This window comes from Herpailurus yagouaroundi, unplaced genomic scaffold, assembly GCF_014898765.1.
Source record: "Herpailurus yagouaroundi ecotype Mexico unplaced genomic scaffold, PumYag 186, whole genome shotgun sequence".
In the NCBI taxonomy this organism is placed as follows: Eukaryota; Metazoa; Chordata; class Mammalia; order Carnivora; family Felidae; genus Herpailurus; species Herpailurus yagouaroundi.
This window is the reverse complement of record NW_024412417.1, coordinates 6,215,669-6,243,616: the sequence shown is the minus strand read 5'-3', so window position 1 is coordinate 6,243,616 and position 27,948 is coordinate 6,215,669. Positions and strand designations below refer to the sequence as shown.

At 43.1% G+C, this 27,948-nt stretch overlaps 1 protein-coding gene and 1 long non-coding RNA gene across 9 annotated transcripts; both read right to left on the bottom strand.

The window, feature by feature from the left end:
- Window positions 1–228: 228 nt before the first annotated feature.
- On the bottom strand, window positions 229–5,600 carry LOC121043185 (uncharacterized). Its single transcript, XR_005796713.1, has 2 exons — window positions 5,263–5,600; window positions 229–474 (listed from the first exon to the last, which is right to left on the bottom strand). It is a non-coding gene; the product is annotated as an uncharacterized LOC121043185 (long non-coding RNA).
- A 9,771-nt stretch (window positions 5,601–15,371) lies between these two features.
- PDP1 (pyruvate dehydrogenase phosphatase catalytic subunit 1) lies at window positions 15,372–23,157 on the bottom strand. Of its 8 annotated transcripts, none has more exons than XM_040493981.1 (3): window positions 23,013–23,157; window positions 22,137–22,171; window positions 15,372–18,313 (listed from the first exon to the last, which is right to left on the bottom strand). In XM_040493981.1, exons 2-3 carry the CDS (start codon window positions 22,165–22,167, stop codon window positions 16,653–16,655), a joined length of 1,692 nt encoding a protein of 563 aa, XP_040349915.1. In that variant the 5' UTR covers window positions 22,168–22,171; window positions 23,013–23,157; the 3' UTR covers window positions 15,372–16,652. The 8 variants fall into 8 exon arrangements, with proteins under 8 accessions (XP_040349915.1, XP_040349918.1, XP_040349917.1 ...); XM_040493984.1 differs by lacking the exon at window positions 23,013–23,157 and adding an exon at window positions 22,840–22,855; XM_040493983.1 differs by lacking the exon at window positions 23,013–23,157 and adding an exon at window positions 22,694–22,712.
- Between the last annotated feature and the right edge of the window lie 4,791 nt (window positions 23,158–27,948).

The window sequence follows — 27,948 nt, the reverse complement described above, 5'->3', positions numbered from 1 at the left end:
CGACTGGGTGGCGCAGTCGGTTAAGCGTCCGACTTCAGCCAGGTCACGATCTCACGGTCCGTGAGTTCGAGCCCCGCGTCAGGCTCTGGGCTGATGGCTCAGAGCCTGGAGCCTGTTTCCGATTCTGTGTCTCCCTCTCTCTCTGACCCTCCCCCGTTCATGCTCTGTCTCTCTCTGTCCCCAAAATAAATAAACATTGAAAAAAAAATTAAAAAAAAAAATACATGCTGAACGATCGGCCGAGTCCAAGGACTTGTTTTGTAACTTTCTGAATGCTGCAGAAGCTGCTGTCCAGAAGAAAAACCAGTCAGGAAAAGAGCCCCTTTAATGGCAAGGAGTTCACGTGTACCGCACTTGAGAAGCCCTCCAGAGGCTGCGTGTCCCTTGCTCCTGTTTCTTCTCTTCGGAGGGTATACCTTCCACTTTCTTAAATAACACCTCTTTTTGAGTCAGAAAGAACCAGGGAACGGTGTCCTGACAGAAAAGGATTGAGCATGAATGTTAGCATCTTACGTAACATGTATTTTTATACCACAACTTAAACCTAATACCATTTTCCTTTAGTGTCTATATTTATTTTTGAGAGCACCATATTTTTAAACTGCACGCTGTGCTGACTTGCTCTCCACTGTCCAGGCTACCCTGGGACTTTCTGATATCATCAGGGTGGTTGACCACGGTTGTGTGTTTGGTGTTCACAAATACTAATGAGGCAATGCGGCATCTTTTGTGGAGAGACAGTGGGAAGTACCCTTTGTCTCCCTCTGGGTTTTAGACAATGATCAAATACAAAAGAAGCAGGAGGTAGATTCTGGCAGCAGCCTCCCAGCCTTGGCCGCCTCTTCTCCTGAACAGGGAGCTCAATTTCTTGGTCGCTAAGGGAGGTTAAGCTCCGTTTGCCATGAGAGGAGGGAAATCATTTCTTTCAGCAGCAAGTAAGTTTCTTTAGTACCTGAAGGAATTTAAGCGAGCCAAGACAGGGAAAGACTTCCTCTTTAGGACACGGACAGAGGTGACCCTAAATGGAGAACAGACTGGATTTAGGACAGCGATGTCAGACCCAGTGAACTTAGTTCGAACTGCCTTATAAAGTGACCAAATATAAACTTTGTACCCAACTTTTGTGATGGTAGCCAGCCTGTCCCTATGTTACCCTCCCTGCTGTTGTAAGGGCTGCTCACACAGCAGACCCCAGATGAGTTACATATAGACCCAGATCATCTCTCCAGAGCTCCTACTGTGTGCCCGACCTAGAGGCCGGCAAGCGAAGAGAAGCACCGTCTTTCTGAGTTAATAACTTCCACTCAGGCTCAAGTCCTGGAGCAGCGGGAGCAAAGTCAGGAAGCAGCTGCCCCTTCGCCCCCCCCCCCCCCGCCAAGTGGGCATGGCTGCCTATGGTCCCCGGGGTCAGAGAGCTTGAAATGGGAGGTGGGGGGCAGTCCTCTTCCTCAGAAAGGGAAGCGATACAAATGAATGTGAAGGAGGAAAGGGTAATGCAACGATGCGCTGTCTCACATGCAAATGAGGAATCGAGCAAGGGAGCATTGGCAAGGAAAACCCAGCCACTGTCCATAGAAAGAAGATAATTTGTCAAAGGACAATAACATACTTTTTAAAGACTTTTTATAAGCCCCAATTAAACACACACACACACACACACACACACACACACACACACAAAGATAAAACCCCAAACCTCAGAAGCTTGATGTGGCTGAAAGGCAACTGGACAAAATCCTTTGGGGATTCCATTCTGTTAGCCTCTTCCTTTGCTTCCAGCTGCATAGCGGGGGCAAGACAGGGGAGAGAGGGTGTTGGATCAGACTCACTCAAGGAGAGGCAAAAGGGAGGGACCATGGTGAGCAGGGGAGGAGAGAGCAAGGTCCCTAGGATTTACTGGGTGTTAGACAAGAGTTGAGGGCAGAGGGTTTAAAGGTAAACCATGCGTTATGACCTTGATTATGTGAAATTTTTAGAGATGTGAGTCAGACAGAAATATCTCAGAAAATGAATCCACTCTGAGACTACACTGAGTGCCTTGTGACTACAAGTATCCTCCAGACAAGGTAATGAGGCTCTCTTTAAGGTAATGCCCTTTTGTGAGCAGGTTAAATTGAGGAAAATGGACTCATTCTCTTCGACTGTTTCAAGTGCTGTCTTTGCCACTCCAGACCAATCATGCACCAACTTCTTCATAATCAACAAATTATAGCAGAAGAATACATCCCACTTTTTTATTACTCAATTGAAATTAAGAATTTTTATGTGAGGCGGCTTTCCAAGACTATAATCACAGTGAATATAAAACTCTACTGTAAGAGATGAATTCCAAGAGTTTAAAAAGTGACAGTCAAAAGAGGTAGAAACTGCATAGCAAATAAACCAGATGTGCATGTCTATACGATCTCTCGAAAATGCTGCTGTTGAAACGAAGATGTGAATAGCCTCAAATTCAATATGTAAAAAGTTTCAAACAACAAAACAAGATCATATCACCTGTCTGCCGGAAGCTGTTCTAATGTAGCATAGAGTTTGTTGAAAGGGCTTCATGGAAATAGATGATTTTCAAGTGTTCATAGAGGGGAACACAAAGAAACTAATCAGCCTGTTGACCCTGTTATATCAGCAGCAAAGAGGAAAAGATACCATTCTCAAGGTGGGTAATGAGAGGAAGAAACCAGCCATGTAAAAGAAATGAATATTCCATTTTCTAAGTATTTCAGTATGTGCTTTTGACTCAAAGAAAACAGAACCTTCTGTTTGAAGGCAGAGATGGGGGGAGAAGGACACATTTTCACTTCTGTGCTTTTTCAATTTCAGAGTGTCTTTTAGCTATCCTCTTTCTAGAAGACTAGTACTTTTTTAATATAACACATTTATTAAGATACGATTCATAATACCATACAATTCACCCACTTAAAATATACAATTCAGTGTCTTGTAGTATATTCAGCACTGTGCAACCATCAATTTAAGACCATCTTCTTCACCCGCACCACCCCCAAGTAACCCTTACCCGTTAGCAGTCACACTTCGGTTCCCCCTAACCCTCTCCCCACACCTAGCCAATCATTAATCCACTGTCTCTATAGGTTTCCCTATTCTGGACACTTCATAGAAATAGAACCATACAATATATGGCCTTTTGTAACTGGCTTCTTTAACTTAGTGTAACGTTTTCAAGTTTCATACACACACACACACACACACACACACACACACACACACTTCATTCTTTTTTTTATTGTCAAATGATATCCTTTTTTTTAATTGGTTTTTAATGTTTATTTATTTATTTTTGAGAGAGAGAGAGAGAGAGAGAGAGAGAGAGAGCGTGCACAAGTGGGGGAGAGGCAGACAGAGAAGGAGACACAGATTCCGAAGCAGGCTCTGGGCTCTGAGCTGTCAGCACAAAGCCCAACGCGGGGCTCGAACTCACAAGCCACAAGATCATGACCTGAGCCGAAGTTGGACACCTAACTGACTGAGCCACCCAGGCACCCTGTCAAATGATATTCTATTGTATGGGTATGCCACATTTAATTTATCCGTTCATCAGTTGATAGACATTTCTGTCATTTCTACTTTTTGGTTATTATAAATGCTGTGAACATTTATGTACAAGTTTTTGTGTGACATATATTTTCATTTATCTTGGGTATATACTTAGGCGTGGGATTTTTTTTTTTTAACATTTATTTATTTTTGAGACAGGGAGAGACAGAGCATGAACAGGGGAGGGTCAGAGAGAGGGAGACACAGAATATGAAGCAGGCTCCAGGCTCTGAGCTGTCTGCACAGAGCCCAACGCGGGGCTAGAACTCACGGACCGCGAGATCATCACCTGAGCCAAAGTCGGCCGCCTAACCGACTGAGCCACCCAGGCGCCCCAGGAGTGGGATTCTTTATATACTCTGGATACAAGTCACTTATCAGATGTAGGCTTTGCAAATATTTTCTTACATTAAGATTTATGTTCCATGTTGAGTTAATTTGGGTGTACAGTGTGTAAGGAAGGCATCCAATTGCATTGCATTGCATGTGGCTCTACAGTTGTACAAGCACCATTTGTTGAAAAGACACCGAATTGTCTGGGAACCCTTGCTGAAAATCAGCGATGGCCAAGAGCCGTAGCTTCTGGTCTTCTAGAGACTTTGACCTATTAGGAAGCTAGAGCAAGGGCAATGGGGGTCCAATATTGTTTTATTTTTTAATATTTTTAAATATTTTATTTTATTTTTTTTTCAACGTTTATTTATTTTTGGGACAGAGAGAGACAGAGCATGAACGGGGGAGGGTCAGAGAGAGAGGGAGACACAGAATCGGAAACAGGCTCCAGGCTCTGAGCCATCAGCCCAGAGCCTGATGCGGGGCTCGAACTCACGGACCGCGAGATCGTGACCTGGCTGAAGTCGGACGCTTAACCAACCGACTGCGCCACCCAGGCGCCCCTTAAATATTTTATTTTAGAGAGACAGCAAGTGCGAGCAGGGGAGAGAGGCAGAGGGAGGGGAGGGAGAGAAAGAAAGAGAGAGAGAGAGAGACAGGGAGAGAATCTTAAGCCGGCTCCACACTCAGCGTAGAGCCGGACTGGGGCTCGATCCTACGCCCCCAGATCATGTCCTGAGCCTAAAGCAAGAGTCAGACATTCAACCAACTGAGCCTCCCAGGTGTCCCGGGGCCCAATATTCTTGACCTGCCAAGTCTAGGGTAGAGCCTATGTCTCAGGAGTGAGGGCTGGGTGAAGGAAGGGAGCCCCCAATCCCTTGGTTGTACTCACCTGGAATTTAGCCCCTGCAACACAGAGCTGAGGAGGATAGGAAATGCAGACAGCCTGCACTCCAGGAGGGATACCACAGTCCTTGGCTGGTGGCCAGCACAATAGGAGGGAACCCCACGGTCTTGGCGACTCCGAACTGGAGTGGAGTACCTGTCACACCGAGCTGGGGGTAGGGAGAGGCAGGGAGCAGTTCATAGCTTAAGTGCCATAGAATCTCACTGTTCTCAGTGAGATTTATTAGATTTTCTTAAGTAAATGATAAACGTTTTTCTTTTATCTGCCTTCAGGACAATCTCCAGAGACTTTTTTTTAAAGTTACAGTTGTTTCACTGGTCTGAGAAGCTCCTCCTGACACCATGCAGGAATTGCCCTTCTGGTACTTGCATTTGATATTTCAGCACAGAGGGAAAATACAGTTCAAGTTAGGGTGGGAGCCAGAGAAGTCGGAAGCCAAAAAGAATCAGTTGGTCATGGTTACTTACCTCCCGAGGATTTTGTGGTACAGCTAACTCTGGAGTTAGACCTCTTCTCAGCTGAACCAGTGCTGGCAAAGCTGTGGGCAGTGATGTATGACAGCCTAGAACCATTATGAAGCATGTGATGTGATGGCCAGCTTGCTCCTCTGACCAGAGACCAGAAAGGATGTGGGCTAGAGAGATAGGGTGAAAGTGGGGTGGGGTTGGGGCCTCAGTGGGCCAGGAAGCAGAGAAGTGGGAAGTGAACTAGCCAAGATCAGGGACGATCTCAAGCGGGTAGTTTTTGTTTGTAAAATAATAACCTATTTCAAGGACTCTGTAAAGCAGTATCACAGTCACGTTCTACAAACTTCCACTAAGGAGTGGAAATTCTCCCTGTTACAAAGTCAAAGGTGGAGTAAAAAGAACGAAAACTAGTCCAAGTCTAACCACTTAAATTACTATTCTTTTAAATATGGAAATTAGTGCAGTAAAAAAGAAACCAGACAACTAAATATTAGTCTGTTATTTGTGATAGAAAAAAAAATAGAGGGGCACCTGGGTGGCTCAGTTGGTTAAGCATCTGACTTCGGCTCAGGTCATGATCTCACGGTTGGTGAGTTTGAGCCCCGTGTTGGGCTCTGTGCTGACCGCTCAGAGCCTGGAGCCTGCTTCGGATTCTGTGTCTCCCTCTCTCTCTGCCCCTCCCCCGCTCACACTCTGTCTGTCTCACAAATAAATAAACATTAAAAAGAAAAAGAAAAAAAACAAAAAAATTGAGACATCGGTTACATATATTTTGGCATGTCCAAAAGATAGATTACTATGTGATTATTTAAAAAAGATATTTGTCATATGTTAATTTTATTTTACTTTTATACTTAAGGTCTACAAAATAATGATTTGGTATATGCACACGTTGTGAAATGATCATCACAATCAAGCTAATTAACACATCCCTTACTTCACATAGTTAAGCTTTTTTTTTTTTGCAGTGAGAACACTTAAGATCTACTCTCAACACATTTCAAGTATACAGTACAGTATTATTAACCATAGTCACCATGCTCTATATTAGATTATCAGAATTTATTCATTCTGCAGAACTGAAACCTTGTACCCTTTGACCAACATCTCCCTATTTTCTCTACTCCTTAGACTTGGCAACCACAATTCTACTCTTTGCTCTTAGGAGTTTGACTTTTTTAGATTTCACATAGGAAACTATTCGGTATTTGCCTTTCTGTATCCGGCTTATTTTATCTAGCCTAACGTCCTCCAGGTTCTTCCATGTTACTGCAAATGGCAGAATTTCCTTTCGTGTGTATGTGTGTGTGTGTGTGTGTGACATTTTCTTTCTCCATTTATCTGTCAATGGACACTTAAGTTGTTTCCATATCGTGGCTATTGTGAATAATGGTATGACAGTTATGGGAATGTAGATCTCTCTTTGGGATCCCGATTTTACTTCCTTTAGATATATACTTACAAGTGGGATTGCTTGGATCGTATGGTAGTTCCATTTTTAATTCTTTGAGGAAACTCCATACTATTTTCCGTATTGGCCTCACCAATTGACATTCCCACCAACAGTATACAGAGTTCCCGTTTCTCTACATCCTTGCCAACAGTTGTCTTTTTGATAATATCCATTCTAACAGGTGTGAGATGATATCTTGCGGTTTTGATTTGTATTTCCCTGATGACTAGTGATGTTGAGCACCTTTTCATATACTGTTGGCCTGTTATATGTTTTCTGTTAAGAAATGTCTATTTGGGTCCTTTGCCTATTTTTAACAAAGTTATTTGTTTTTTTCTATTGAGTTCCTTATAATTTTGGATATTACCCCTTATCAGACACATGGTTTGAAAGTACTGTCTCCAATTCTGTAGATTGTGTCTTCACCCTGATGATTGTTTCTTTCGCTGTGCAGAGCTTTTCAGTTTGATGCAATCCCATATGTCTGTTTTTGCTTCTGTTGCTTGTACTTTTGGCAACATATATCCAAAAAAAATCATTGCTCAGACCGATGTCAAGAAAAGCTTTTCCCCATGTTTTCTTCTAGCACTTTCCTAGTTCCAGGTTATCCGCTTAAGTTTTTTATCAATTTTTAGTGGATTTTTGCATATGTTGTGAGACAGGGTCCAATTTCATTTTCCACATGTAGATATCCAATTTTCCCATCACCATTTATCGAAGAGACTATCTTTTCTATATTGTGTGTTCTTGGCACCCTCGTTGAAGATCAGTTGGCTGTATATGCATGGATTTATTTCTGGCCTCTCTATTCTGTTTCATTAGCTCACGTTTTTAGTTCAGTACAGTACTGTTCTGCTTACTAGCTTTGTAATACATATTGAAATCAGGAAGCGTGATGCCTCCAGCTTTGTTCTCGCTCAAGACTGCTTTGGCTTTGTGGGTCTTTTGTGGTTCCATAACAATTTGGAGATAGTTCTTTTTCTACTTCTAGACAAAATGTCATTGGAATTTTGATAGGGATTACATTAATCTGTAGATTGCTTTGGGTGGTATGGCCATTTTAACATCAATCCTTCCAATTCACAAAAATGGGATATCTAAAAAGATATGTCATATATTATTAAGTAGACAAACAGGCTACAAATCAATGTACAATCTGACTTTATTTTATTTTTTTAAAATTTTTTTTTCAATGTTTATTTATTTTTGGGACAGAGAGAGATAGAGCATGAACGGGGGAGGGGCAGAGAGAGAGGGAGACACAGAATCGGAAACAGGCTCCAGGCTCCGAGCCATCAGCCCAGAGCCCGACGCGGGGCTCGAACTCACGGACCGCAAGATCGTGACCTGGCTGAAGTTGGACGCTTAACCGACTGCGCCACCCAGGCGCCCCCTGACTTTATTTTAAATGCACAGATGCATATCAAAAGATCAAAAGATAGTTGTCTATGATAGAAATAAAGCTTTAAATTTATTTTTAATTAGGCTTAAAATAATCAAACATAAATGGGATCATATTACAGAACTTGAATTTTTTCACTCATTATATCTCAGAAATCTTTTCATAAGACTGCATGTAGATATAGCTCCTTTTTTTGTATGTATGTATGTATGTATGTATTTGCCCAAGTGACTTTTAAACATATGACATCTTTGGTCATTGCACATCTTGTTTACCAGAAAATATCCAAGTTGGAGACATCGCCTTTTCAGGGAAAAGCTGAGTGAGCAGTGTCTGTGTGACTAAATGTATGATTCTCAAGAGTATAACAAATTACTTCAAATCTTAGTGTCTGAAACAATGAACAGTTATTTCTTTTTTAAAAAATTGTTTTCAATGTTTATTTATTTTTGAGAGAGAGAGGGAGAGAGAGAGTGCGCATGAGTGGGCGAGGGGCAGAGAGAGAAAGAGACACAGAATCCTAAGCAGGCTCCGGGCTCCGAGCTGTCAATACAGAGACCCGGGGCTCGAACCCACAAGCCATGAGATCATGACCCGAGCCAAAGTCAGATGCTTAACCGACTGAGCCAACCAGGTGTCCTTGAACAGTTATTTCATGCAGTTTCTGAGGGTTTGGAATTTGAGAGCAGCAGTTCTAACCCAGGGTCTTTCGGGAGGTTGTAGTCGTGCTGTGAGCCAGGGTTGTAGCCTTTGGAGACTTGACTGCGGGCGGCAGAATCTGCTCTCAGGTTCACTCATATGACTGTTGGCAAGAGGCTTCAGTATCTTTCCACACAGCCCTCTCTCTACAAGGCTTTCTCATCATGGCTCCTTGCAGTGAGTGATCTAAAAGAAAGAGAGTGAGAATGACAAGACAGAAGCTTCAGTGCCTTTTATAACCTAATTTCAGGAGGGACATCACATTGCATCTGTGCTGTGTTCTGTTGGTCACACAAACCAATAGTTGGAGGCAGGGATCACTGGGAGCCATCGTAGAGGCAGGTTACCAAATATACCAAGTATCCTACACAAGGAAAAGGAAGAAAGGCAGTAAACATTTGCTAGATTGGACAGAACCAACGAGTGGCTGGCATTTCAATCCAGATATAATGGTCCAAGACTCTGAAGAGACACTGTTTAGGTCACCCACATTCAGTTGTCAAGTTGCCCCAAACCTGAGTAGAATTCAGTGACCCTGTACTATGTCAACCAAGAAATTGAGAGAAATAAAAGTAGAACGGTTTAAACTCAACGTAAAGTAAGTTTGCATACCAGGTTACAAAATGTCACTATAGACACTGAATGACTGACGGCAACATGGAAATGACACAGGTGTTCTCTTGCTTAACCACCCATCTTACCTGATTTAGAATTAGTCAAGTCACCCACCTACAAGTGGCTAGAAGCCAGATTTCAGCCTGGCATGGCTCTGCTGCCCTTGTCTTGTACTTCCTCTTACTGCTGCTGCCACCAACACTTGCAGCCCTTGGCCACTATCTGCCTTCCCAAGTAGTTCTGTCTTTAAACATACACTGGTTGAAAGGATGCTGCAGTCACTGTGTATCTACCGACAGCTTTTTTCCTGACACTCTTATCTTTCTGCTTCTTCTCCCGCCATGGTCCTCCCTCACACTGAATGTTCTAGTCATACCAACAGTCCTCAGAGATCTTCAGACAGATAGTATGATTTCATGTTTCTGTGCCTTGCCGCGTGCTCTTCTTCTTCCAGGAATGTCATTCCAGGTCCTTTTCTGCCTAGCAAACTTCTTTTCACCCTTCAAATCTCTGCTCAAGCATCGTCCTTTCTAATGAAATTTCCCTGACTCTCCAAGGCCTGCCTTGTACCTGGGGCACACCAGGACAGGGTTAATTACTCTCTTTTCTGGATTGTTGTTGGAATTTTTACTTGTTTTACAGTTTTGGAACCATTCTTACTTCGGGGTAGTTATTGTTGTACACATGCATCTTCCCAAGCAAACTGTGAGCTAGCTCCTCGAAGGCAGATTCGACCTTTTACCCTCAATGCCTATCCTCAGTGCCTAGATTTCTGTAGTAGATTTCAGTGAATATTTCAACAAATAAACTGAGGAGCTAAGGAACTGCAACCTGGACGCTGCAATGCACTGTGAAGTGAGAGACACCTCTGGTTCTAACCTGTAAAACAATTTTGTTTATACCTTTGCTTGGCATACTCCGTCTGTGGGTGGCCCCATTCCTTATGTGCTAGACTAACTGCTGGGATACATCAGTCTTTGCTTTTTCTGAGGATCTTTGCCTCTGCTTCTCAAGGGGTCACTTGCTTATGGCCACTCAATAGTCCTCAGGTCTTCTCAATTCTGAAGAGATCATTCTGGTTATATGGAGAGGCCAGGCGGCGTGACAGCTTAGAGGCTAAGAGGCCAAAGAGACTAGCCGGCACAAGAATTAAATAAGAAAATGTACATAGTGTGCTTTCCACATGACCTGACACATAGACACATAATAAGTGCTCAATTAACAGTAGTTTTGGTTACTGTTACTATTACAGCTGCAAGGTCAGTGAACTTTCTGGTTATACCTGATGTCCTCTTAGCCTAATAAAGAGCCACAAGGATCTGACGCAAGATCCCAAGCGGTGCTCTAAGAATGTGCTCTCTCTGGTCTGCTCGGTCTCACAGCTCTGTTTCTCCTGCCATCAGGACTCAATGATCCAGTCTTTTCATCAGGCTAAATTAGGCTGTTTAACCTGTGCCCAGGTTTAGAGCAAGGAATAATACCTCTAAACAAAGTTGTTTTGAGAAAACTGCCCATCTAGGCAGCACAGATCCCTTTGCATAAGGTCAGTTTCAAAGACTTTCCTTTTTCTGTCTTTTCCAATGAGCTGAGACAAAATGGCCATGCTAATGGCAACTGTTTTGCATTCCAACTGCCGCTGTCCTAGTATAAAAATTTCATAAAGCCTCAAAAATGTTTAAAATCTTTAGCTTACCTCTATTCAGCTCACTGCTGCCTTTCCTCTGTTTTCTTTTGTCCCTGTCACTGGTCCAAGGTGTCAGAGGATCTGATGTTCCCTGCCCCCATTACCACCTCTAATCACTACTGAGATTGCTGACACCATTCTCTCCACCCCCCCCCCCTTTTTTTTCCCTTCCCTCTCAGGTGTCTTGTCAGGTTTCCCATTCTTCTCAGCTTTCTTTGAAGAAGGCTGGCCTCCTAGTCAACACTGCCAGCCAATTACAGTTCCTGTCCTTCAAGGAGACAAACTGAGTAATCCTCACAGGTGAGATAAAATCTCACTTCTCTGACTCTCCCTGGCTGCTTGGTTTTGCTCAGTGCCCAAGGTTTGACGTTTCTGAAAGGCTGAATGTGCTCACTAAACTCCTTGCACTGGAGGAAAATTAGGTTGTACAGTTTGATCGAGTGTATGTAGCAGACAAGGCAGTGAATTGGGTGTGATTTAGAAAAACAGGGAAGTGTGACCCTTAAACCTTCTCTTCCCACCACCCCATGGGGTAGTAAGGTGAACTAAGAAGAAATAATTGGTCCTTTTGGGGCTTGGTGCCCAACACTTTCAAATAGCAGCTACAGTTCTTGGTGGGCCCTCACAGGAACCCTTCTCCCATTCTGTGCCTATGGAGCAACAGGGGTCAAGCGTTGGATGGAGAACATGTAGCAAAGTAATGGGGGATCTGAATGAACTTTTTGGGTCCAACTGACTCACTTGACAAACTGAGACTTTGAGTTCTCTCCTAATGAATACAGAAGCCACCTCCCCTGGGGAACCAAACCTGTGAGGGGCCAATTTGTATTACTGGCACTTTCTTTCGTTCAGTTCTTTGCAAAAAGAAACTAGATGGAGTTTTAGAAATCATTGAATCTTAAGTATAAAATGAAACTATAACTACAGGAAAAAAATTATTTCTCTGTATCTGAGAAGTTAACTTCTGATGAATTGAAGAAGAGAACTTCAACTTAAAGTTTTGATTGTGTATCACCAATGTAAAGTGAATGCTGAACATCCACTTTATATTCATATTGTGTTGGGCTCAACGAGCCAACAAAACCAATGGGCCCTGCCCTTAAAAAACTGAAAATCTTAAAGTTCAAAAATTATTAAAACAATTTAGAAACAAGTATGTGCACATTTTATGAACCTAAATATTGGTTAAATAATCGAGCCTAAATTGTGTGGCCCTTAAAATATGTGCATTGGATAACCATTATATTTTTTTAAATTTAAAAAAAAAATTTTTTTTTCAACGTTTATTTATTTTTGGGACAGAGAGAGACAGAGCATGAACGGGGGAGGGGCAGAGAGAGAGGGAGACACAGAATCGGAAACAGGCTCCAGGCTCTGAGCCATCAGCCCAGAGCCTGATGCGGGGCTCGAACTCACGGACCGCGAGATCGTGACCTGGCTGAAGTCGGATGCTTAACCGACTGCGCCACCCAGGCGCCCCTGGATAACCATTATTAATGGCATATGAAATGCATGAATTTTATTATTCTTAATATATTTGCTTAGACTTGTAACTTGAGAGTTATTTAGAAAACAATGCTGTATATTGTTAGGATCCCATCTAAGGTATAAATTTTGTTGTAAGAACTGGGCAGAAAGGATTTAGTAGGATTAAGCTTGGCTCTCAAAGTAAATTCTGAAAACAACAAAGGAAAAGACCTGCCTGCTGTAACAAGTCAGTTTAGATGCTGTTAAGATGTCTTCATTTACCAGGCTTGTCCAGGACTCAGCTTTTGAGGTTATTATTTATGGAAAAGGTATGTTAACTACTGACCAAGGATAATAAATTTACCTCCACACTCTTGCTAGGTCCAAGGACAAAATGAATAACAATGCATATTCAGGCATGTGCTTTGACTGATAAACCAAGACCATCAAAAACCAGGACATAATTTGCCTTTTTCTTAGTCATTAATTCAATCACTTAATGAACTTAAAATTAACTCAACAGAATTCTCAGTGGGAGAGGTACAGAGAGGTCAACAGCAAAGAACCCCTCCTTAATCCCTTCACACTTTTCACCATGAAAAATTTTCATCTCTTGTTTATGGGACATTAAAAAAAAATTTTTTTTTAAGTTTATTTGAGAGAGAGACTGACAGAGCGAGCAGGGGAGGGGCAGAGAGAGGGAGAAAATTCCAAGCAGGCTCCGCACTGTTAAAGCCCATTGTGGGACTAGAACTCACAAACTATGAGATCACCACCTGAGCAGAAACCAAGAGTCAGACACTTAACTGACTGAGCCACCCAAGGCATTTTTAAAAATGTCCTGCCCAAGGTGCCCAAGGGCATTTTAAAAAAAGTCCTGCCTTTGAGGTATAGAACATAAAACTCACCTGTAATTGTATTTGCAAAGTTACAGCTACACTTCACCATGAGTACTCCTGACAATTGCTAATCTGAAAGTCGGCTTTAGAAGGAGACAGGGAAGGGCTAATAATGTCCATCAACAATGGATAAATTGATATATTCATATGATGGAATGTTACTTGGTAATAAAGAGACTATCAACACATTGAACAACATAGAAGAATCTCAAAAAATTGAACAGACAGACACAAAAGAGTATGTGTTATATGATTCCATTTATATGCATTTCTAGAATAGGCAACAGTAACCTATGGTGGTGGAAGTCAGAACAACAGTTACATGGGGAAGGATTAACTGGAAAGGGGCTAGAGGGAGTTTTCTGTAATAGAAAAGTTGTGTTTCTTTATTGGGGTTGTGGTCACCAAATCTCAAAGTATACATTTAAAAACGGTGTAGTGTATTGAATGTAAACTATAGTTTTTTTTTTTTTTTAAGTACTAATTATCTACTGGACTCTGAAGTTAAATATAATCTACTGTAGAAAGCATCTAAAAAAATCTTACTATGATTAAAAAGCAACACAGGCATTCAGAAAGCAGATATGAAGCTTTAATTCACTGTGGGCATTTCTCTGACCAATATTATAAACTCTACACATCTTCATACAGATACATCTTTTATAAGACACAGGTTTTTTTACCAAGTACTGTGAAACATACCACCATTCCACTTAGTTAAGGGCGTATTATAAATATAATGAGCCACTGATTAAATATAAATACAGAGGTTGATATGTGTTAGAAAGTTTCCATAATAAAAAAAAAGTTTAAGAAAGGCTAAACTATGAAAGTTCACGTGTTTTTTTAAATATCACATCACAGTGACAGCCAATTACAATAAAATTACAACTGCTTTTAGATGATAGTACATTCGGATATCTAACATCCACTTATTTTCATTTCCACACTGCATTTTCATTTCTAAAGAGTAGACCAACTTTTAGACTGCAGACCAAGTTTCTTGTGCAAGAAATAAGAATTACTATCTTGATTGTGACCACTGGAAACTAAATTTATACATACTGTACTAAATAGAGACGAGACTATTAAGTATATATATGTAACTCTTCAGTAGAGGTGTTCAAGAGAAATTCAAATAGTAGCCTGAAAATGGTGTTTTTTTTTTCTTAATGTTTATTTTTGAGAGAGAGAGAGAGGTGGGGGGAGGGGCAGAGAGAGAGGGAGGCACAGAGTCCAAAGCAGGCTCCACACTGTCAGCACAGGGCCCGATGTGGGACTCGAACCCATGAACTGAGAGATCATAACCTGAGCTGAAGCCAGACACTTAACCGACTGAGCCACCCAGGTGCCCCTGGAAATGGGTTTTCATTGCTACAGCAGTCTACATATATTTCATTAAAAAGATGACATCTCTGTCAAAACATTTAGAAATAAATATATGGTAGAGCCTTTCCTTTTCCAAGATGCTGCCTGGAAGAAAAGTTCCAAGCTGAATTAAGGGGGAAAGATGGGGGGAAAAAAAAACCCTCAGAAAATAAACATTATACGATGCTCTGAACTACAATCTTCCTGAGTCTGTTTTTCAACTGGAACAAGTTTTAGTCAGTTCTACATTGCTTTAGTGTCCACAATCCAGAGGGAGTCCTTGAACAACCAGTTCATATTCTACAGAAATCAGAAGGACTCCTAAACACCCCTCAACTGATTACACGAGGGAAAGCTGATCATGAGTTGTATTAAAATCTATGTGAATATCAAACATAGTCATAGCCATTCTTTTACCAGTGATGCTAGAATAAGTGATGAAAATATATGCGCAGCTGTACACAGATCACCATTAAATACAGGAACAAATGCCGTTGATGCATATTAAAAAGCTCCCCAAAAGCCAATCTGAATGTTTATTTTCATTTATTTTGATACAGCATTAGAAGGGACTGCATATAATTACAGGGACTGCTGCAAACAACACTTGATGCTACTACGTGTTCTATTAAGCATCAGGCATGCACAACAGTTACCTTTGAAAATTTCTCACGTATATATCTTAAATTCCTATTTATAAGCTACAACATGTTTAAAGCATTTAGTGATTTTTAAACCAAATATTTTAACTGACCTATGTCTACATGGAGAAAAACAAAAACTCCCTCCCTGGTCTCAATAACCAAAAGTAATATTAAATCTTACTCCCCAATTTGATATTTAAACTTAATTCCAAAAAGTGCAGAACATTCTTATCACGACTAAACTGGAAGGATGATCTCCTGAACAGTCTACCCACCACACACAGCATGCTAAGCCTGTGGGGATTACGAGATAAGCATGATGTGCTTGGTGGCTACAGATGACAATAATTGAACAGTCTCTTCTTTTTATTCTGGATCTTTTTATTTCAAACTAAATGAAATCATTTCATCAATACAAACTAAAAAAATAATTCTTTTTTCTTCATTTAACATCAATCTAAGAGTGGACCAAACTAAAAACACTGTGTTCAAGCATGTGGCAAAACAGAAAAAGTTTCAATTACATTAGGTAACCAGGGGTGGTGAAGGGAGTAGTTTGTTTTTCCATTTAAGAAGCATTCCAGTCAAATAATCACAAACACTTACAAATTCAGACTGCTTGGTTCTCAGTCATTTATGGCTTAAGTACTGGATTTGAAAACCACTTCAGGCTAAAATAAATTTATATGAATAATGCATAGTTTGTATATCTAGGAAGTCATGCAATAAATAAACATTCTCATGTACATTGGAATCTTAGTGACGAGAAGGGTCTGCAGGTGTGAACAGAATGTTTCTTCCCTTTTACCAAGAGAATACGCCCAGCAAGATCCTGGCTTTTGGCCTATTCAAGATCCTACTTGCCAGGTCATCTTGATTTTCTCAGATCGATAAAAGAAGCCAATGTCATGAGACATTTGCAACAAGGAACGGACTCGCCTCAATCACAGGTGCCGTGAGGTCCGAGCTAGGCAGAATGAGACCCTCGTGATCCTGCCACCCTGCCGCAAAGTCAATTTGGAGGAGTTGACCAGCTAGAGTATCAATGGGTAAATGTTTAGTGACCTACTGGAAACCCTTATTATATTAGTATCTTTCACAAATCTATCTGCCCCTTAAATCTGTTTCATTTGAAAATTGCCAGGGTAAGACCCACCCACTATTCCTGGTTTTGATATGCCCCTACAACATGAGAATTGAACTGAACCACGATGATTGTTATGTCGTCTCTGTACATCCGAGCAAGCTCCTCAGGAAGACTGAGCATTTTGGAGAGGCGCTCGTGGTCTACAGCTCCAAACTCGTTGTTGCCCACCGCGTGACGAATGAGATGGGTTGCTGCATTCTGATCCTCGAATACCGAGGACATCTTGGCTCTCCTTTCTGTTAAAAGGCCATGCATCTGTCCTAGAGTCACCTTGTAGCCGCCAACAGCTATTGGCTGTTGGTGATGCATGCCCGTCAGGTACTCACCCACAATCCTAACCACATCCTGCCTATGCATCGTCTCCCACAACCCATCAGTAGCCAACACCAGAAACTTATCCTGTGGCCTTAATCGGTGATAAGTCACCTCTGGCTCAGCAGTGAGATAAGGAGGTGTATAATAATTAGGAGGGATAAACTTGGTATATTCATTGTCATTCAACTGGTCTGGGCCTGATTCTATCACTCTCTTTTGAAGGTCAATGCTCCATTTGAACTTTACGTCTCCAAAAGCCCTAAAAGGCATCAGCAAGCCAAGCAGCCGATCCTGTTTCACCACGCTCTTGGCCTCATTCTTTGGGTGCTCCAATTTCAGCCGTTCCAGTTCTCTTTCATTCTGAGCATTGTGGTCATTTGAGAGAGTGACTGCCGACCAAGAGCCGTCCTCTTCCTGCACACCCAGCATGGCTCTGCTATCGCCGGTATTGGCCACGTGAAGGTCGACGCCATCTACATGGGCCACACAAGCAGTGGCCCCAGAAAATGCCACTCGAAGCACCAAGTAATTGAGAAAAGAATTGGGATCACCGACTTGAGCCTCCAAAGAGATGTCATTGTCAAGCCTCTTGAAAGCATTAATTAAAGCCTCCTTCACATCAATATCAGTAGACTCCCCAGTGTTGAGGTCTATAAGTTCTTGCCAGTAAGTCCTTAAGCTGTTGAAATACAATTTGGACGCCTCCTTACTGAAGTAATCATTGGGGTGCTTGTGCCACTGGAGAATGGGCAGCAGTGCCCGGCCACTCTCGACTGCATTTTCAATCTCTAGCAAAGTCTCATGGGGCAACAAGGAGACGGCAATGTAATAAAAGAGTCTCTCACTGACTGCCTGGGAACAAGCACAGCCGGCATGGCCGTCAAAAACCCCCAAGAGCATCCCTCTGGTCTGCAAGCAAGTAGCTGCACTTCTCCGGTCCTCGATGGGTGCATTTGCAGGCAGCTGATTGCTGTCAAATCCAAGGACGGAACTGACGTTTTTGCCATCGAATTCTGGCACTTTGAAGCTGTATTCGTTGGCTTTCAGGATGCTGTTGACCTGCGGGGGTGTGAGGTAAAATCTCTGCGGCGTGGAGGCGTATCTCCTTCCCTGGGTGTTGTACTGCCACCAGCTCTCCTTCGGCCTGCAAAAGGTGGCATAGGCTGGGTGGGGTGCGTATCGCAGGCGACTCTGAGGAACGTAGGGCGACGAACAGCAGAGGTGTTTCTGGTGGCAGTAACACGCGGTGCCATAGATTCTGCTCAGTTCACAGTTACGGATCAGAGGGAAAAACAGTTGAGTTGGTGCTGGCATGGCATCAGAGAACAGCGGCAGGCTGGCACTTCTGACGGGGATTCCTAGACAGCAATTATACAGACACACACAGAGAGAAGAGTTACATTTCAGATCACTTCATCCATCTCTGCTTTGAGAACAAATATTTAGCAGGTGAATCTACACGCTAAGCCCGGCGCTAGAAAGCACTGTATTTTATACACCTCTCCTGTACTACTTCCACAGGGTATATTCTGCTAAGCCCAATTCTTAATCACTTATAGAGCCAAGACTAGAGTCTAGCTTTACTTCTCTCTTTTCCTCGCATTTCCTTCTGCAGCACAGACTGTGCAGAACATACAACAGATCTGGCTGGGAAAAAGCTGAGGAGACGAAGATTATATAACATTATGCAGTGGCAGTCTACCTGGCCAACCACTCTTCTCCCTCTCTATCCTTAAAAAGGCCCTGGATCTCCCATGACGAAAATCCTGTTTCCAGATTTGTGGTCAATGGTAACATTTGATTACACATGATTACCACCAAAATGGTGTCAGAATACATCCCCGACATATGTATGCTCATGAATTCTTTGGTAAGTTATATGCACACACTACCAAATTAATATTATGTTCATATATAGTATGGACATATATATGCAGCAGATATAGGGGAAAAAATTACATGATGAATAAAAAGAGAAATGCCAGTGTTCCTTTCCTGCGCCCCAGTGGACGGTCTTGCAAACTACGCTTCTCTAGACCACTGCGCCAATTTGGTGAGCTCAGGGACATAGGTCTGCCACCAACTTGCCAAATAATCCTAGAAATGTGAGCTTACCTCTTTGGGCCTCACTTCCCTAGGTTGTAAGTGAACACACAGAAGCAGATGCTACCGAAGGCCTCTTCTGGGTCTCTATGCCTTTATAAGTGTTTGTTGCAGTGAGGCTTTGAAATCAAATGCAGGTTTCATTTATTCGTTGTTTAATCACTGTACGCTTTGTGATAAAAAGAAGTTTAAGTACGCTAGTAGCTCTAAGGCTTTGTTAGTAAAGTAAATGGTCTCAGTTCTGTAATTTAATTTACTTGCTAGCATTTTCCCCTGCTAATCAGCCAGAAGGGAAAGCTACAGAAACACTATTTTCATCCATTATGGATCGAGGTAGAATTCAATCCCTAGAAAAATATTTTCTCTTACATTTAAAATAAAAGTATGTATTTGCCTTAAGGAAGCAATAAAGAATAGTGAAATAATAGTCTAATAGTCTAAGGTTTGTATAGAAAAGGTACACATATGAATCCAAATAAAAATCACTGACACTGTGTGACACTGAAAATATTTTGCTGGACATTTATCTAGAAAATTTATTGAATGTACATCATTAATCCAGATAATTTATGCAAGGGAAAAAAAACTTTCTTCCTTCTAACATTTATTTTCCCTGAATTGTTGAGGTATTGCTTCAAATAACTCATTTGGCCTATAAAGAAATAGACTTTAGAGTTAAAGAAGGAAACAAATGCAGTAAACAAAAAATAATACAGAAAACAAAACCATGTGGGTTTTAATGTCAGCAATTCCTTCTTAAGGTTGAACCCATTAAGGAAAAACAATTTACAAGTATCAGAGATTGTTAGCTATATATTACATTATTTTCAGGTACCCTCTTTTGAAGAGTAATTGGAGAAGTGATAAGTGGGATGCGTGAGAGCAGAGAAAACCAAACACCGAATAATAACTTATTCTTGTTTGCTTCTGTAATGAGCACTGCATAAGCTGGGCATACAGAACCCCTTTTGCAAGTGATAGAAAGCACCATTATTTTAAATGCACTATTTCAGAAGGGATTTGTTTTAAAAACTGAAGATAAGATTATACAACAGAAGGCAATGATTAGAATTTTGGAAAGAAGATCAATAACTAAATAAGCATTCTGAAATGCCATAATGAAAAAAAGAAATTCCAGATGAACAGGAATCTATCAAGACTAACCATATAAATCTCTGCACTTTAAACTAAATACCTGAAAGTCATCCAAAGGTTAAGGGTACATGATTGAGCCAGGAGATGTGCTCAAATGTTGTGCCACATGACTCTGGCTCCCAGACATAAACCGTACCTTGTTAGATTTGCATGCAGAAAGCACATTAACTCATTTCATGCTTTGTACAAAGATTTTCTATTATTAAAAATATAAGCAGATGACCATTTTAAGAGAAATTTTCTCCATAATTTTATTATTTTTTTAAGATCTTATTTTTAAGTAATCTCTACACTCAGCCTGGGGCTTGAACTCACAACCCCGAGATCAAGAGTCACTTGCTCCACCGACTGAGCCAGCCAGGCACCCCTCTCCATAACTTTAGATAAGTTTGTATTTGTGCTTACTTTAAAACTTAAGACTTTTATAGGAAGAAGAAATGTTTGCTTCTGTATGGAATGCAGACCAAATCAAAGTACTACTTTGTGCGTGTGTGTGTGTATGTGTTTGCAAGGGGGGTTTGATAGATGAGCAGCAGGATTTCGTTGTATGTCTAACCAAGGAATAACAAGTCCAAGAAATCTGCACTTTCCTTAAATTCCTCCGTTTTGACAATTTTTCTGCTTTTGTAGTTGATTGCAAAATGAATGAAATATTGTGGCAAAAGAACTGATTCATGCAGCAGATGCTTTGAATAATATGTAAAATCAAACAGCAAACACTGCAATATTCAGATAACATACTACATTTTTCCTTCGAGGCGAAAGTTCTTGAGATTAAAAAAAAAAAAAAAAAGCAGAGTGGAGTTTATCGACTGTACCTTTCAGTTTTTCAGGAGCTTAGCATATGGACTGAGAATGTATCCCAATACCCCAACTCCCAGCATACCTTCAAAAGACAAATTCTTAGAGAATATGGAATTCATGAAAACCCTGCTCTGTGATTCATGAGTGTTGTATCATCACCAGTACACATGACATAGTCTCTCCATCAGACCAGATATCCTCACAAGCCAAAGTGCTTGCAAATGCTTTTTCAAACCGTAAGTGAGCATTCAAAAACTCTGAGTATCTTTCTGAATATCCTGTGATTCAACAACAACAAAACCCCATGAGATCAAAACTTTTGCTGACAAACTCACTAAACTAATGAAGTAGAAAGCTCTTGATTAGGCAATTAAGAACAGCAACAAGGTACAGTGTTGGTAAACTGGAGGACTGTCACATTTTCAAGTGATTTCTGACCACAGTTTCACTGAAAAGTTCCTATCCCTGCTCCACGTTATATGCAGTATCTCAGTCCTAGGCAAATTTGACCCATTTTGCCAATGACTAGTAAGAAAAGATGCACTGCAACCCGAAACAGGAGACAGACCCATCCATTCTTACTGATGGGCTCGACAGAGCCTGTGCCAAGAAACGATTCTACTTCATTCAATAAACCCACGGACCATATTAATTAGAAAATGCTGTTATACTGCACCGACTCCGGAGCTCTTTAGCTTTCAAAGCTTTTGGTGTAAATGAAAAAAAAAAAAAAAGCTATACTCGTCATTCAACGTGTCAGAACCTCAGTTTATGTAATCCAATTGCATTAAACACCCTGTATAAAGACTTCACAATTTTTCAGCATTTTCTGGAAATGCTAGCCATTTCACAGCTCCTGTTATCTCTACATGAATGAAGAAACCGGCTTCCCTCAGAAGACACGACGCCCCAAGCCAGCACTTGTTTGATTAGTTTCCTTTGTCCCTACCTGAAAGCTGCACTAAGGTATCAAAGCTATCCGGGTCCAGGACGCCTTTGTTCCCTTTTTCTATCTACCTCACCCCTAATTCCACGGCGACCCAGCTAAAACCATCCACACACAAAATCAGTCACCATCCTTTCTGGGTACCCAACGCAGGTAGTTAAGTGAATACCTACCAATTCGTCTGGGCCCGGGACACACACACATTCTCCTGTCATCACAACACGGAGCCGACAACATCCACAACCCGCGCGGACAGCAGCAGCGACAGCAGCACCGGCCCATTGAAAGCAAGGCAGAGATGCTCATTAGAGGAGGCGGCGGCGGGGGAGGCGGGCACGGAGGAGGGGCGAGCTCTCGCTCCAGCCCCGTGTGTGGGGCAGGGAGGGGGGAAAAGGATGGAGCAGGGAGAAAGGGGTGGGGAGAAGAAGGAAACCAAACAAACAAACCCACCCCACTGGAGAGGCAGGAACGGAGCCCGAGGCGGCGGGGACTCAGCCGCGAGCAGAGGCGCGCCCCGGGACCGGTCCCTCCATCCAGCCCGGGCGCGGAGCCCACCGGCCCCCGGCATCCTCCGCCCGCTGCCCACCCCGCCCGGCCCACGCAGCGCCGGCTTCGGTCCAGAAGCCTAAGGCAGGGGTCGGCCCGCGGCAGGCTGCCGGGGGATCACCCCAGACTCCGGGGTGCGTACGGGGGACCCTCAGGCAGAGACGCCATACAGCTGGCGCCGCACCTCCTCGGAGCTCGCACTCGCGTTAGGTTCTCCACGGCGTCCACGGCGCTGACAGCGGCGGCGGCCGGCCCGCCCCCCACCCAGAGCCCGCGGCGGCCCCTCGGCGCCGCCACGCCCGCCCGTAGCCCCGACGCCCCCGCGCGCACCTAGCGCTCCGGGGCTCGTCCCTCCTCCGCCCGGGCCACCGCTCGCCAACCCTCTGCACGCCCGCGGCCGTCGCTCCCCACGCGTGCCGGGCAACCTCCTCACAACTTTGGGCGCGTAGAGGAGGATTCCGGACTGGGTGGCTCGGGCATGGGGCAGGGAAGGGAATACGAACCGGGCACACAGGGGAGGAGTCGCTTCTTCCCGACGAGGAAGCGGCCGCAGCAGTAGTGGCACCGCTAAGCGCTCCCTCCAAGCCGCCCAGCGTAACTCCCTGGAGTGCAGCCCCTGGCCCCCAGCTGGCCCACTCCCTGCCCCGCCGGGCCGCCACCCTGCCCCGCCCGAACGTCCGGGCCGAAGCACTTCCCGCCTCCCGATTGGCTGCGCCCAGGAGGGTGGGCGGGGAAGAGAAGTGAGGGCCAGGCCTGAGTCGAGGAGGGGGGGCGGAAGAGCCGCGCGCTCCCAGCCAGCTTTGTGACGTCATGGGGGTCAGACAATCCCTTCCATTCCGAGCGAGCGGCTCATTGGTTCCCCCGGCACGCCTCACGTGACCGCGCCCGGTAGCTGGGTGGAAGGTGGGGCTTCGTGGCGCAAGGGAGCTGCGACCGGCTGGGCGGGGCGGCTTTGAAGCGGCTGGAGACCCGCGGGGTTGGGAAGAAGCTCCTGGGCCCGCCCCTGCATCCCCACGCGCTGGGGTCCCCGGGGTTCGCTGCTCCCGGCCGGCCGGGCTTCCGCGAATCCCTGGCGCCTCGGCAGGTGACTCGCCTTGGCCTGGCAGCCTGGCGGTTCAGCCTTACCCGCGCCTTGCTGGTGGGCCCAAGTTTCCTAGGATAGCCGGTGGGGCCGGCTCCCAGCCCAGCAGGGAACTGAATTCCCTGCATTTCGCCCCAGCCTAGAATATAAGGCATGACAATCTGTTGCCCCGTTCATTTGATACTTTGCAAATTTTAGGAACAGTAATTCGGATCATGTTTCCCACCGTTTTCTAGACATCTCTTGGGTCCTAGGGAGGAAAAGCGAGACTGAACAGCAGCAAGAAGTTGTGATCAAGGAATTCTTTTCCCTCTAGTGTAGGTGTGCTCTGAAGGTCTTTGATACCAGTGTTGTCTCGTTTTCCCGGGATGGTTACAAGGAAACCTGTAGGAGTGGAAGAGTACTGGACTTGGAGCTGATCAGAGCATCTTCATCCAAGTCATTTCTGCTCCATAAGACTCCGTGTCTGTTTCAGTGAGATGAGGTTACGCTTGGAGTGGCATTGGCATTCTGTGATTATACACAAGAGATCCTGAAGGCTTCTTTTGCCTCCATCCACACATATCCCATCTTTATGGGAACTGAGTCATCTATAGTGGCCTCTAAATGCTTCCCTGGGGATGATATTAGGTAGGTCATTGCACTCAGCCTGCCTAGTGTGAAACTGTTTACTTTGATTTATTAAGCATATCTGCTTACTAGCCAGTAAAGTTCACACAGTGATATAAAAACTGTCATGTTAATGGTATTATGGGGTTTTGTTTTTATTAATCTTGCATTATTTTATTTTTACGTAATAAAGGAAAAACTTTATATACAAAAACTGCCAAGAACTGGTTCTTCATAATTCCTGGATTTTTTCAGCTGCCTCTATTCTTTAAATTAGAGGAGAGCATTTTTGTCCAGCTCCAAGTGGCCCGTGAAACTCTTGTGGCTCTCTAAGTGGCCTTGATCTCCCATTTAGTTCATCTGCCTCACTTCCCCCCTTTTTACCTCTCAAATTCTGTAAGTATTTTTCATCGTCCTTTTCCCAATTGGTATAGATTTATTTGTCTAGTTTTCTCTTGTTTCATAGAAGCAGTATAGGGTGACTTAGCATAGTGAGTAAGAGCATAGCTGGAGGCAGGCTGCCTGGGTTCCAATCCCAGCTCTGTAAATTACTATGTGGTCTTAAGCAACCTCTTTCTGGCTCAGGTCTCTCATATGTCAGGTAGGAATAAAAATAGTAATACCTCACAGAACTGTACTAAATAGGCCAATATAAATATATATTGTGCTAAGTAAGTACATAGCAGGGAGTAAGAGCTATATAAGTATTCGCTATTATTGGGGCACCTGGCTGGCTTAGTCGGTAGAACATATGACTCTTGATCTTGGGGCTGTGAGTTTGAGCCCTACATTAAGTGTAGAGATTACTTAAAAATAAAATCTTAAAAAAAAATTAGCTATTATTAATATTATAGACACATGTCCAGGTAAGTATGCCTCTTTTAGATTTAAGACTCCTAAAGAGTAGTGGTTCCAGATCCCTAAGTGCAATATATTCTTAATTCTCTAGTTAGACACTAAGAAGTTATTGATAGGGGTGCCTGGGTGGCTCAGTTGGTTAAGTATCCGACTCGATTTTGGTTCAAGTCACTATAGTTTGGGAGATTCAGCCCTGCATCGGGCTCTGCACTGACAGCACATGGCCTGCTCCGGATTCTCTCTCCCCCTCTCTCTGCCCCTCCCTGAGTAGTGCTCCTCCTCCCCTCTCAAAATAAATAAGTAAACATTAAAAAAAAGAAGTTCTTAACATACTGGAAAGTCTTAGAACTTTAGGATATCAGTTTAATTTACGTGAGGAGTGTCACTGCCTCTTAGCCCCTACTTTGCAGACACGGTGACCAGTAAACTGAAGCTAAGAGTAGATTTTTATGAGTTTCTGCCTCATAAGGTTTCAGAACTGAAGTCTATACTAGGCTTGTCTGTTGTCTATAATATTTTCCCATTGATTCCGAAAGGTAGAGGGATAAGACTCAGGAATGTATATATCCATATGAATGACCTCTTCAAACTGTCACTTTGGGAATGTACACCTTTATTCCACACCAACATTGCCATTATGCAGAGCACTTTTTAAATTACCTTTGCAAATTGTTTTTGTCTGCACAGGAAACTCCAACTTGTTTTACTATAACTAGCACCTTGTTTTTTATACCTAAAATAGCATTGATTTCCCCCATCTTACTGTTCTTAGCCCTAAATGACCTGGCTATTTCTGAAAACCCATTCTCAAAAAGCTAGTATTTGCCACCACTAAATATAGTCAAAAGCATTTGTCATGAGTGTTGGAGGCAATGTCAAGGTGTTTCTAGAATCAGAATAAAGGCCCCCCAAAGTAATGTCTATGAAGTGAACTCATGTAGAGGTGCAAGTTTGTTTTCCAGCTGCAGAGTTGTAGGTTTCAGTGATGTGTGTATTACACATCGAGTCACAGTTTTGCAGAGGAACCAACCGCTTGTACCATTGAGAGAGATTCCTTAGTATCTCAACCTTATCTCCTCTCTGCCTTGGCTTTCTCCCTGTCTCTATTCACAGCTCTGTTTAGCCACTCAACAGGCTGGCTTATGAAGTGCTGTTTGTTACCACATGGTCATCTGGCCAGGCAAGGGCAAGTCCTCGGGTGTGCTGCGCTGACCCCACAGACTGCTTGAGCCACCAGAACACCTGTTGACATTTGGACATTGGAAGGTGTAGCAAAGAAGCTTCGGAACAACCTAGGATTGTTGGAAAGAAGGGCCAGCAAAGAGAGAGGAAAGGATTTCAAAAATAGTACAAAAATAGTACCAAAAAATGGTACAAAGGGGCTGTGCAAAAATACCTATTTTGTCTACTCACAGGCTTTCCGTGATACCAGTAATGCAAAGACAGCTCATGAATGAGACCCTTGACGGTCATTTTACCCTAGAACAAAGCTAGAAATGAGCCAGTGCTGAACCAGATTGGCCTGTTGTTCTTATGGGTGGATGATGAAACCTCTGGGGGTATTGGAGGTTAGCTGTGACAGCATGAGATGGCCCAGCAGAGTCTTGGTACCATCCAAGAAGCTTAAAATAGACCAGCATGTGGGTCTGAGGTATTGGTCTGGTAGTTAGTGACTTCCCTTTGCCTTTGCCAAAATCAACAATTGGAAGAGAGGCTGGGTCTAACACACTCCTAAGTCCTACTTCCCTACAGGAAGGGGCAGGAAATCAGCAAGTATTTACTAAGTGTGTAAGCAATAGGTACCTCTGTTAGTTATTACCATCCCAGGGTTGAGAGTTGCTTTTTGGAAATTATTTGGAGTTAATGCAGTAAGATCAGCAAACCATCTATAAGAAACAGAATGTGTATTGTAGCTCATCTCTTGTGGACTTAGAGGCTGTTAAAGGTGTTTTCACATTTATTTAATATTTTTAAAGTATTCCATTGTCATAAGAATTTATGAAGCAATGGTATATTTGAGGGGAAAAATAAAGCTTCATTCTCTTGCAAAACTAGGGAGGAAAGTCTGCTGACTGGTAGGCAGGAAGTTTCTGTGCATTAATTTAACATGACAAAGAATATGACAGCTGTGTATCTGGGGTTGCTTAATTAGGGTGCTTTGGTAAGAAGACTGCAGGTCTGTGGACCTGACTGCCACATATTTCAACAATCCCTGTTAATGGGGGTGTCTTAGAATACTAAGGATAGCATGCATGGGGCGGATTGGTATTGTCTAGTCATCAGACAATCTGGCAAATTAATTTCCCACTCAGTGTAATTCTATAGATGGATTCCCCAGAATAAAATACAGAGGGAAAAGGTAAAGGAAGGGCTTCAGGGAAACAGAGCCGTTGGGGCGAGTCTAGAGCACTTTGTACAACAGGTGCTGACTTATGGTGCCTTTGAAGCAGGTCAGGCCAATGTGCAGACTTCAGCAGAAGCCTCCAGTCTATACACCCAAAAATAGTCGCTGCTGATTTGCATACTTCTTAAAAGCTATAATTCTTCTTATCTGTACACCTTAACTACTAGAATGTAAGCCTCTTAAAGGCAGGGATCATGTCTCTTTTATGAACCGATACAAACCCACGGCTTGGCATATAGTGAGAACTAACAGGTAGTGAGTGCTTAACTTTATATTATTCTCTGTTCTAACTGCATTGTCTCAGTACATTCTCATAACACTCATAGGAGGTAGGTGCTATCAGTATATCTATTTCACAGGAGAGGAAACTAAGTCTCAACAAGGGTAATTTGCTCGGGGTTACATAAGTAGGAAATAGTAGAACCATCTACTTCAGAGCTTGTACTCTAAGGCACTATGCTATAAGGTCCCCTACATATAATAGGTG